At 43.8% G+C, this 11,292-nt stretch overlaps 1 protein-coding gene and 1 long non-coding RNA gene across 2 annotated transcripts; one reads left to right on the top strand and one right to left on the bottom strand.

Annotated features, from left to right (window-relative positions):
• Positions 1 to 644: 644 nt before the first annotated feature.
• LOC145876903 (uncharacterized) lies at positions 645 to 1,872 on the top strand. Its single transcript, XR_014391556.1, has 3 exons — positions 645 to 707; positions 1,641 to 1,690; positions 1,838 to 1,872. It is a non-coding gene; the product is annotated as an uncharacterized LOC145876903 (long non-coding RNA).
• Positions 1,873 to 5,663: 3,791 nt separating this feature from the next.
• On the bottom strand, positions 5,664 to 9,003 carry LOC106606367 (G-protein coupled receptor 183-A-like). The gene is made up of 5 exons (XM_014202518.3): positions 8,784 to 9,003; positions 8,172 to 8,347; positions 6,956 to 7,141; positions 6,480 to 6,680; positions 5,664 to 5,867 (listed from the first exon to the last, which is right to left on the bottom strand). Exons 1-5 carry the CDS (start codon positions 9,001 to 9,003, stop codon positions 5,664 to 5,666), a joined length of 987 nt encoding a protein of 328 aa, XP_014057993.3.
• Between the last annotated feature and the right edge of the window lie 2,289 nt (positions 9,004 to 11,292).

The raw sequence follows: 11,292 nt of genomic DNA, 5'->3' as shown, positions 1-11,292 counted from the left end.
CTTTTCTACCATAAATCACTGTGACCCAGCAGGACAACACTAGTCTTTTCTACCATAAATTACTGTGACCCAGCAGGACAACACTAGTCTTTTCTACCATAAATCACTGTGACCCAGCAGGACAACACTAGTCTTTCTACCATAAATCACTGTGACCCAGCAGGACAACACTAGTCTTTTCTACCATAAATCACTGTGACCCAGCAGGACAACACTAGTATTTTCTACCATAAATCACTGTGACCCAGCAGGACAACACTAGTCTTTTCTACCATAAATTACTGTGACCCAGCAGGACAACACTAGTCTTTTCTACCATAAATCACTGTGACCCAGCAGGACAACACTAGTCTTTTCTACCATAAATCACTGTGACCCAGAAGGACAACACTAGTCTTTTCTACCATAAATTACTGTGACCCAGCAGGACAACACTAGTCAGGAGGATGTGATGGAGTTAAACAGGAAGTGATTCGGTGTGTTGTACCCCAGGAATATGTGATGGAGTTAAACAGGAAGTGATTCTGTGTGTTGTACCCCAGAAGGATGTGATGGAGTTAAACAGGAAGTGATTGTGTGTGTTTACTCCAGGAAGATGTGATGGAGTTAAACAGGAAGTTGTCGATGATTGACTGTCAGCTGAGAAGTCTGAGCTGAGCAGAAGACACCTGGAGATCTCCAACAAGAAACTACTGGGATTCGCACAGGTACACTACACCTGTAACACACCTGTGACTCACCCCCCGACACAACTTTACAACAACACTTCCTGTCCACCTCTCATACAACTAACTACTGGGCTTCACACAGGTAACATTACACCTGTAACACAGTAACATACCTTTACAACATCACTTCCTGTCCACCTCTCATACAACTAACTACTGGGCTTCACACAGGTAACATTACACCTGTAACACAGTAACATACCTTTACAACATCACTTCCTGTCCACCTCTCATACAACTAACTACTGGGCTTCACACAGGTAACATTACACCTGTAACACAGTAACACACCTTTACAACAACACTTCCTGTCCACCTCTCATACAACTAACTACTGGGCTTCACACAGGTAACATTACACCTGTAACACAGTAACATACCTTTACAACAACACTTCCTGTCCACCTCTCATACAACTAACTACTGGGCTTCACACAGGTAACATTACACCTGTAACACAGTAACATACCTTACAACATCACTTCCTGTCCACCTCTCATACAACTAACTACTGGGCTTCACACAGGTAACATTACACCTGTAACACAGTAACATACCTTTACAACAACACTTCCTGTCCACCTCTCATACAACTAACTACTGGGCTTCACACAGGTAACATTACACCTGTAACACACCTTTACAATAACACTACCTGCCCACCTCTCAACTGTAAGCACAGTCACACAGGTTCTGTAACACACCTACCTGTGAGCCCTAGCTGACGCCTCTCTGGTCATGCTCTGTTATGTTCTGAACCTGTACTGCCACCTAGTGGTTCAACACTACTTTCTAGTTTTATGTATGTGGATTTCTGTGCTGACTGGCTAACTGGCTGACTGACTGTCTGACTGACTGTCTGGCTGACTGGCTAACTGGCTGACTGACTGGCTGAATGTGTTTATTTCTCAGAATGTTCACAAAGTGCTCACCACTCCCAGCTTGTTTGGAATGGAAAATGGGTAAGTGCTTATCTTCCAAATGTAACTCCTTTATGACAATTCTTCAAATGTTTGTTCATTCTGACAGTCTGTTGATATGACCGGAGGGTTTGGGTGTGTGTGTGTGTGTGTGTGAACGTGTGTATGTGTGCTTCCTTGTACTAATAGGAGTAACAGGACCTCTCCAGCCACAGACAGTCCAGACCCCCCTCTCCCCATCCCAGACCCAGCCTGCCAGTTAGCTGCAGAGGCCAGGGAGCTGGTGGAGGGGGTCAGATCCCTGAGCAGCACCGATGATACAGCCCCTCTCACTGCACCCAGCCATGGACCCAACACAGTAGGCATGTATGATCAGCACTTCCTTCCACTCACAACCCATCTGTATCTAGATGGAATATGGCCTCTGAGTATTTGATAGCCATAGTCTTCCCTCTCCTCTCTCCTCCTTCCCTCTCCTCTCTTCCCTTATCTCCCTCAGCCCTCATAGCTCGCGGGCTCAGACATCTCCTACAAAAGTTCCAGCCAAAGACAAGCGCCACCAGTAGAGAACGTTACCAAGGACGTCATGGAAAGCGTTTTAGAGAACGTTACAAGGACGTCAAAAGAAGAACGTGGCTGGGGACTAGGCTCAGAAGAACACTGTGCTTGGCTGACTACCTTTACCTAAAAACTACCAACAACCCTTTAAAAGACAGACAGACAGAGAGAGACAACCAGACAGACTGTGTGTAGGATGCTATCCAGTGTGCATAAAAAATAATACTTACAACTCTTTAAAAATGAACTACTGTCATTAGTTGAGGCTTCAGTCAGTGTTCTGGGATTGCTTTACCGATTAACCGCAAAATGTTGTAGTTTATCTGTTTTCTAATATCAGCTGTATGTTTACTTACATTTCTCTGTTGATATTTAGCATTTGTCAGAATGTGAACGAAGGGGAGATTCTCAACTGGGAGTGACTGGGAAGGATAGCAGGTTTTGAGGTGAAATGACAGAGACTTGTAGATGCAGTTCAGTTTGTTCCTAAGAGCTTGCCGTAGCCAATTAGACAGCGCTACAAAGCCAAGGTGCTACTGTTGGGTTTGTAGATGTGCAGATGTACAGCATGAGCTATGATGATGATGATGATGATGATGATAATGATGATGTACTGAACCTTTCTATCCCTGAGTTCCAATAATCTATAAAAGATTCCTTCTCTCATGTCCTAATTCCTTGTATCCTATTTCCTTGTATCCTCCCTGACCACTGAAATCTGGAGAGACCGGATAGTTACATTCAAATTGCTGGTATGACATTGATTGCTCGTCAAATTGGTTCCATCCGTTTATTTTTGGGATCAGCGGTCCTCAAGGATACAAAGAGAGATGAAGATGTTTGTGTTCGTTATCTGACAGAGGACAGAAATGTGTATTTTTGCTCACAACCTTTCCAGAGGTGAGAAGGGGAAGCCAGGCTAGGGCATTAGAACCTAGCCCTAGCTGTCTCTAGCCACAGCTGTATCGCCATGGGTACAGTAAGTGCCCTGTATGTGTATACTTCAGAGAGAGAGAGAGGATAACATGGACAATGTGCCCTGATCCAAAGCGTCTCATCCTGATGACATCATGTCACCATGGTGATGACTCTGTGTACAGAAACTGTTTGTCCCTTATACTGAAGTGCTCTGATGAACTGTCTGTCTGTTTTGAAGATGATTTTGTACTGGAAAAACCAATTTTCTGTTACGGATACCGAAGAAGAGGAAGAAGCTTTAGGACCTGCACGAGCTATCATGGCGACGCCGAGACGTCTGCCTTTGCTGTTATTATAAAACCTTGTAAATCTTTCAGCTGAAAGAAATATTGCACTCTCCTTTGATGTCCTTCTCCACATCTTCTGACTGACGCAGACACACACACACACACACACACACACACACACACACACACACACACACACACACACACACACACATAATTCCGCTGGACCAAGCCAGAGCTTACTATAGTATGTCTGTGTCAATTGAAGCTCGTTCAAGGCTTTGTCTATGAGGATTCCTTTCTTCCTTACTGTTGAGTTCTGTGAATACTTACTACGCTGTCATATCACATATGTTCCGTAACTTCTGTTAGAACTGCGTCTCCATAGCAACAGCTGTGTGGAGGTTCCGTTCCGTAACCATAACCCACAGTTTGTTGGCTTGTCCTCTGAGATTGAGGTTATGTCACCAAGACAATAAAAAAAGAATGGAAAAAACAACAACAATGGCCTTTTAGCAGTGGCTGTGTCTCGATAGTCGTAACTAGCTCCCTTTCCTTGTGTCCTTTTCCTTCATGATCAGTGATATGGAACGGAGTGATACTGTAGGTAAAAAAGCAATATGGTGGAAAGCCATCCAATCCTTTCACCTGTTAGAGGTCCTGAAGGAAAGGAGATGAGGGGAGGAGACAAGGAAAGGAAGTAATGAAAGAGTATTGAGACCCAGCCGGTGTCTATCAACTCAAAACACCTGATACTTCCTTAGTGCTAATGAAGGAAAGGAGACAAGGAAGGAAGCCAATGATGAATATTGAGACACAACGCAAAGCATTGTATCTCAACTCGAAACACCCATCCATAGCATAATCATCAGTACCATACTATCACTGCATGGTTCTGGTTCTGACAACCTGTCGTTCAACATCCAACTATGGAATCAAATGTTTGGTTTCAGGAATGTAGAGGAAAAACTGTTAAAAAAACAGTTATACTGTCTTGTTTAAATTAATAGGTTGTATGAAAACGATACCTATGTGGTGGGATATATGGGCTGCGTCCCAATAATCTCTCCTTTCTCCCCAAGTGTGCACTTGTTCACTTTCCTTTATGGATTTCAAAGGAAATGACTGGAATATGGAACTCCCTCTAGAGTCCAGCCCATGCCAACACCAATCCAATTATTTTACATTTGTATGGAGTAGTGAACGAGTGCACACTTCAGGAAAGAAAGAGAGACTATTGGGACACAAGCCAAGGAGATCTGTACAACAGGAGGTCATCTAACATTAATCAGACATACCCTAGCCGACTAAATGTTTCAGATGTATTTTGTTTATATTGTTAAATGCACATGCTTTTCAAAAATAACTGACATGTAGTCCTGTAATTGAACTAGATTGCATCTTATGTGTGGCCTCCAAACTTTCTTTTACTGTTTTTAATAAAGGATTAACCTCGAATACATCTGTGTACCTGTAGTTTCCTACTATATATTTCTACATGTCTGTTTTTGACTTCAATACCAGCCTACTTACAACAGGGGAGTAATCAAGGTTCAGGTGAAGTAAGGTGAATGTACATTTCAATTCAACAATGTTATATATTTTCAATGTGGACTATTCTTGTTGCAGTATTGAGTTTTCTGAATTGACCCCAACCCTGGTAGTAATACTGGGTTTATACGTAGTACCTCTAAATGCTTGTGTAAACTAGCAACCGCCCAAAAGCTTGTGCCAGTCTTTTATTAGATCACCATAACACTACACACATCTGTGGGATCATCTGGTTCTCCTCTCCATCATAACAGACTAAATATCATCTGGTTCTCCTCTCCATCATAACAGACTAAATATCATTTATACATTTCTAAGAAAACATGAAAACAAAAGACTGGAAAAATAACTGTTTATAAGAACTTTATTCCATTTTTTTTTCCTCCAAATGATTCACAAAAAAATCTTGAGCGTTTTACAGGAGTGACATGTAGTTCTCATCTTGTACACATGATGGCGTCTCAGTCCTAGCCTAATAGTTCCAGGAAGTGAGAGATTTGAAGGACATATGAAGAATTTTTGTTGCTCCTTAATCTATACCATATACAGGATATATATTAGCTATTTGGAATGTAATCAAATTACTTTCATCCATTGTTTACTGGCCATTCATTTTATTCCATTGTCCAGTTACATTTATAACAACTGTATTTTGAGAACCTATCACTTATTTCACAAGAAACTTTGATACCTGTTCATCTTTAGGCAGGCGAGATGGTCTCCACCTTCACCTCCTTTTCTTTCACCTTGGAGGAGGAGCCCCACTTGTTCCAGGCCTCAGGGAGAAAAGGGATCTTCTCCAGTCTAGAGAGGTAGATGATGGGCTGGATACTACTGCTGATGTTAATGAAGGCGTACCCCACCGGCTGCACCAGGCAGCGGAATGTATCCAGAGGGTAGTGGTCCTGGAAGGGGATATCAGAACACTCAACTGCTGTGCAAATAATATAATAGGATTTCTCTTTGTTCATCTGGCAATATCACTGAGGACAGTGCTACTGTAGGGTTGCAACGTTCTGGTGACTTTCCCAGCATTCCCAGGTTTTCCAGAAATCCTTGTTGAAGTATTCTGGGTTTCCTGTTTATTCCCTTTCTATTCCAGGAATCTTCCAACCAGGATTTCTAGCAAATGTGGGAATTTGGGGAAAGTTACTGGAACTGTTCAAACCTGTAGACAAGCCATCTAGGAATGTATCTTTATACATCAGGCAACATCATTAAGGACAACCATAGAAATATAATCACTAGAACTGGCTTCCTCATTTAAGTAAATGGGTCAATGAGCCAATGGGAGTCAAGTCAATGGGTCAATGAGTCAATGGGAGTCAAGTCAATGGGTTAATGAGTCAACGGGAGTCAAGTCAATGGGTCAATGAGTCAATGAGAGTCAAGTCAATGGGTCTGTGATTCTATGAGAGTCAAGTCAATGGGTCAATGAGTCAATGAGAGTCAAGTCAATGGGTCTGTGATTCTATCTATTCTATTTCGATGGACAATGCGCCCACCCAGGTCATCACCTGAAAAGGGAACAGAGCCACCGGCGGCAAGTAGTTGAACACGATGATGGACAGGACAGACATCACCATCTTGAAGGCTTTCTTCTTCATGGGGTGCATGTCGTCCTTCCCGGAGCCGCGGGACCTCTTCAGGGCCACCAGGATGGCTCCGTTACACAACACCATCCAGCCAAACGTTGCCAGGATTGTCCCTGTAAAGACCTGAGGGTAGCAGAAGTGGATATTTATCAAAGAAATATGTAAATGCACCTTTTTAGCCGTGTTTTCATTTTGTGTTTTTACCTTTAACTTTTTGTTTTAGTTGTTTTTATTAATTAATGTATGCTATTTATTTATTATGTTATACTGTGAAGTGCCTTGTATTGCTACTTTTGTCCAATATGTGCGATACAACAAAGTGGGATTTATTGATTAATCTATTGATTGATTGCTTGATTAATGTATTGATGAATTGATTGATTGATCTATGGATTGACCTTCTCGAAGTTGTGCAGGACCCAGATGGTCTTGGCAGAGGCGTAGGTGAAGGTGAGCCCCAGGACCACCGCCGAGAGAGACACCCTGTACTTGGTGTCATTCAGCTGGCCGTAGGAAAGAGGGAAGAGGACCGCCACAAACCGATCCAAACAGATACAGGACAGGAACAGAGGACCGCTGGTGTCCTGGAGGAGAAGAAACTGGAGAAAAAGGAGGAGGAGAAGGAGGAGGAGGTGGAGGAAGAGGAGGAGAATAGGAAGGAGGAAGAGGAGGAGGAGGAGGAGAATAGGAAGGAGGAGGAGGAGGTGGAGGTGGAGAAAAACAAGTTTACTTATTGTCAAATGTCACAGATTTTTTGGATGCACAGTCATTTTGGATGCAACCTCTATGACATATATTCCCTACATAGTGTACTTCTTTTGACCAGGGCCCACAGGGGTGTCCATATGGGTGTCCATGGTGTGTCTCCATGGGGGGTCCATAGGGGTGTCCATGGGGGTGTCCATAGGGGTGTCCATGGGGGGTCTCCATGGGGTGTCCATAGGGCTGTCTATAGGGGTGTCCATGGGGGTGTCCATAGGGGTGTCCATATGGGTGTCCATGGGGGTGTCCATATGGGTGTCCATATGGGTGTCCATGGGGGTGTCCATATGGGTGTCCATATGGGTGTCCATGGGGGTGTCCATGGGGTGTCTATAGGGGTGTCCATCTATAGGGGTGTCTATAGGGGTGTCCATGGGGGGGTCCATGGGGTGTCCACAGGGGTGTCCATGGGGGTGTCTATAGGGGTGTCTATAGGGGTGGCCATAGGGGTGTCCATAGGGGTGTCTATAGGGGTGTCTATAGGGGTGTCCATGGGGGGGTCCATAGGGGTGTCCATGGGGGTGTCCATATGGGTGTCCATATGGATGTCCATGGGGGGGTCTCCATGGGGGGTCCATAGGGGTGTCTATAGGGGTGTCCATGGGGGTGTCCATAGGGGTGTCCGTGGGGTGTCCATGGGGGTGTCCATGGGGGTGTACATAGGGGTGTCCATAGGGGTGTCCATGGGGGTGTCCATAGGGGTGTCCATATGGGTGTCCATAGGGGTGTCCATATGAGTGTCTATAGGGGTGTCCATAGGGGTGTCCATAGGGATCTGGTCAAAAGTAGTATGCTATGTAACAGGGTACAATTTCAGACGCTGAAATTCTCCTTTATCCTATAGCCCTGCACCTTGACGCCGAAGGAGAACATGAGAGCGGACCAGACATCCTTGCTGTGCCAGTAGTAGAGGTTCAGATAGCTGAAGGGGACCATGATGCCGAAGTAAGCGTCCATGAAGGCCAGACAGCCCAGGAAGATGTCTGAGGAGGACGGCTCCTTGCGGTTACGGAGCAGAATCACCATGACTAACACAAGGCAAGACAACAATGTTATTAGCTAGTTTCATCGTACATCAGAGACAGAAATTCGTTTTTTTTCTCTGCTCCCGACACCCAAAATATAAACACACTGAAAGGAGTATAGGGTCAGGGGTCAATACCCTGAAGTTATGTAAATGTAAACACACTGGAAGGAGTATAGGGTCAGGGGTCAATACCCTGAAGTTATGTAAATGTAAACACACTGGAAGGAGTATAGGGTCAGGGGTTAATACCCTGAAGTTATGTAAATGTAAACACACTGGAAGGAGTATAGGGTCAGGGGTCAATAACCTGGAGTTATGTAAAGATTAAGAGCCTTGCTGAAAGACACAATGGTACAAGATAGTTCCTGGGATTGGAATCAGCAACCTTACGGCTACTGGTGGACTGCTCTTACCTCTGTAACCTCTGGGCTACCTACCTAAGATGTTAGCGGGGAGTCCCAGGAACACGTTGAAGGTCTGAACAGACAGGTCGAAGAGGATCCCTGACACGTTCTCCTCGCACCCATCAATCACACTGAAGGGTTTGACCGTAGCGTTGGTCATGAGGTCCGTAACAGTACTGTTGTTCATGGGGTTGAGAGCAGTGGGGAGGCTGGTGGTGTTGAGTGATGAATATAGAATGAGAGGATCCTCCATGGTTTACTTTACACACCGCACAGGTCAGAGGTCAGATTAAACAAGACTGATGGAGATAAAAAAAAAAGAAAGATGAATAAAAGTGGGGGAAAAAAGTGACTTAAAGATGAACAGACACTTATTAATGAATGTATTTATGAATTGATCTAGTATATACATAATACATTATTACTAAGGGTTAAATTGGACAGGTACGGTGAGCAACCATGGTCTGTCACTAATAGATATACAGATTGGCAGTTAAAAGTAAATCGTCATGAATAATCAACGTAAAGCATAAATTATTCATCAAATGTCCGTAGTAAAATCTAATTTAGATGGGTGTAAAAATGTTAATCTCCAAAGTCCTAGTTTAACCTTATAGTGAGGAGCTGACCCACAACTGATGAATTAAGCATCACTAAGTATGCTTCCATTTGCCAATGTCTTCATGTCAAATATATCTGTATATATAGTCCCCTTTAACATCATGCTATAGCACCTTATTCCATGCTTTAAAGGCCCAGAGCAGTCAAAATTCTGGTTTTCCTGTGTTTTTGTATCATATTGTACAACAGCTGATGAAACTAACACTGTGAAAGTGTGAACAGATGTATTAGTGTTATTGTCTAGTAGTTGCTGGTAGAAAATACAATCTACCTTCTAATCAGCAGGTTTTGCATGGGTAGAGTTTCAGCTTGCCTGGTGACATCACCAGGCGGTATAAGTTGTAATAGACCGGTGACAAAGAGAGTTCCAAACCTCATTCAGACCACTCAACCTCATTCAGACCACTCAACCTCATTCAGACCACTCAACCTCATTCAGACCACTCCATTCAGACCACTCAACCTCATTCAGACCACTCAACCTCATTCAGACCACTCAACCTCATTCAGACCACTCAACCTCATTCAGACCACTCAACCTCATTCAGACCACTCAACCTCATTCAGACCACTCAACCTCATTCAGACCACTCCATTCAGACCACTCAACCTCATTCAGACCACTCAACCTCATTCAGACCACTCAACCTCATTCAGACCACTCAACCTCATTCAGACCACTCAACCTCATTCAGACCACTCAACCACATTCAGACCACTCAACCTCATTCAGACCACTCAACCTCATTCAGACCACTCAACCACATTCAGACCACTTCCAGACAGTCCAAGCAAAATTATTGCTTGAATTTTTTGTTGTTGTTGCTAGAAAGCTATTTTTGTAAATTTTTGACCAATATTAATGTAAAACTATTACAGTAAGGTAGTTAATTGTTACTCAGAAAGGATTTGATATTGAGATAAAAACGGTTGCATTGGACCTTTAAAGGACCAACCCGGAGTTGATCCCTCCCTTTTTTGGACTGTTAAATGAATGATATATAGCCATTAATTCTTGCAGAATAAAATGTATAAATTCCTCAGAAGCTAAGTTCAGCTGTCGTACCTCATCAGAACCCAAAATATAACCTGGTTTTACTACAATGTTTGGAAACAAAGTAAATGTAAACAAACACTGTATAGCCTCAAAACACGGTTAAAACTATAATGTTGATTTCATGGAGGGTCAGTCCTTGTACCCATAACTCTGTCTGTGAATTTGAGAGTGGCTATATTTCTCAAACCCCATCCCTCACCTGTTTACCAAAACAAGTGGCTGGGTGCCGCTTTGTTATTGTTTCAACTGCGGTCTGACCCTTTAATGGAAAGTTCCTTCCCAGCTAGTGTTCTCATAATTAAGCCCAGAGTCTCAGCTGAGCTGCAGTACGCGTGGACGTCTGTGTCACGATCCTCTTCAGTCACACAGACAGCTGATAAACAGCACACAGGCCTCCCTGCAGGCTATTGTTCTGTTATTCTGGCTCTACCAAGGAGCCCTCTGTGGAACTGCCAGTCTCCAATGACACGCTAGAACACTTTAGAGAGCTGAAACGATGTGTGAACTGTGTGTACAGGGAACTGTTCTGTTATTCTGGCTCAATTAGGGACTATAGGGAAGGTTTCTCTTTACCCAGACTGGATGTTCTCTGGAGAGTTAAACTGTGTGCACAGGGAATACACCCTCGCCTGAGGACCACTGGGAGACGAGGACCGCCCCTATTGCACCTGGATAAAAGGACTTGCAGGTCTCCAACAGATCTGGGGAAGGCAGTATCGATGCTACTCTAACAGATCTGGGGAAGGCAGTATCAATGCTACTCCAACAGATCTGGGGAAGGCAGTGTTGATGCTACTCTAACAGATATGGGGAAGGCAGTATCGATGCTGCTCCAACAGATCTGGGGAAGGCAGTGTTGATGCT

The sequence above is a fragment of the Salmo salar genome, unplaced genomic scaffold (genome assembly GCF_965601325.2).
Source record: "Salmo salar unplaced genomic scaffold, fSalSal1 ptg000619l, whole genome shotgun sequence".
In the NCBI taxonomy this organism is placed as follows: Eukaryota; Metazoa; Chordata; class Actinopteri; order Salmoniformes; family Salmonidae; genus Salmo; species Salmo salar.
The sequence above is the reverse complement of the archived record's forward strand: the minus strand, read 5'-3'. Positions and strand labels throughout refer to the sequence as shown.

Coding starts and splice junctions, on each gene's coding strand:
- LOC106606367 (XM_014202518.3), bottom strand. CDS start 9,003: ATGGAGGATCCTCTCATTCTATATTCATCACTCAACACCACCAGCCTC. Junction 8,348..8,783: donor ACTCCCCGCTAACATCTTAG/GTAGGTAGCCCA, acceptor GCCTTGTGTTAG/TCATGGTGATTCTGCTCCGT. Junction 5,868..6,479: donor TGGCTCTGTTCCCTTTTCAG/GTGATGACCTGG, acceptor ATCCCCTTCCAG/GACCACTACCCTCTGGATAC.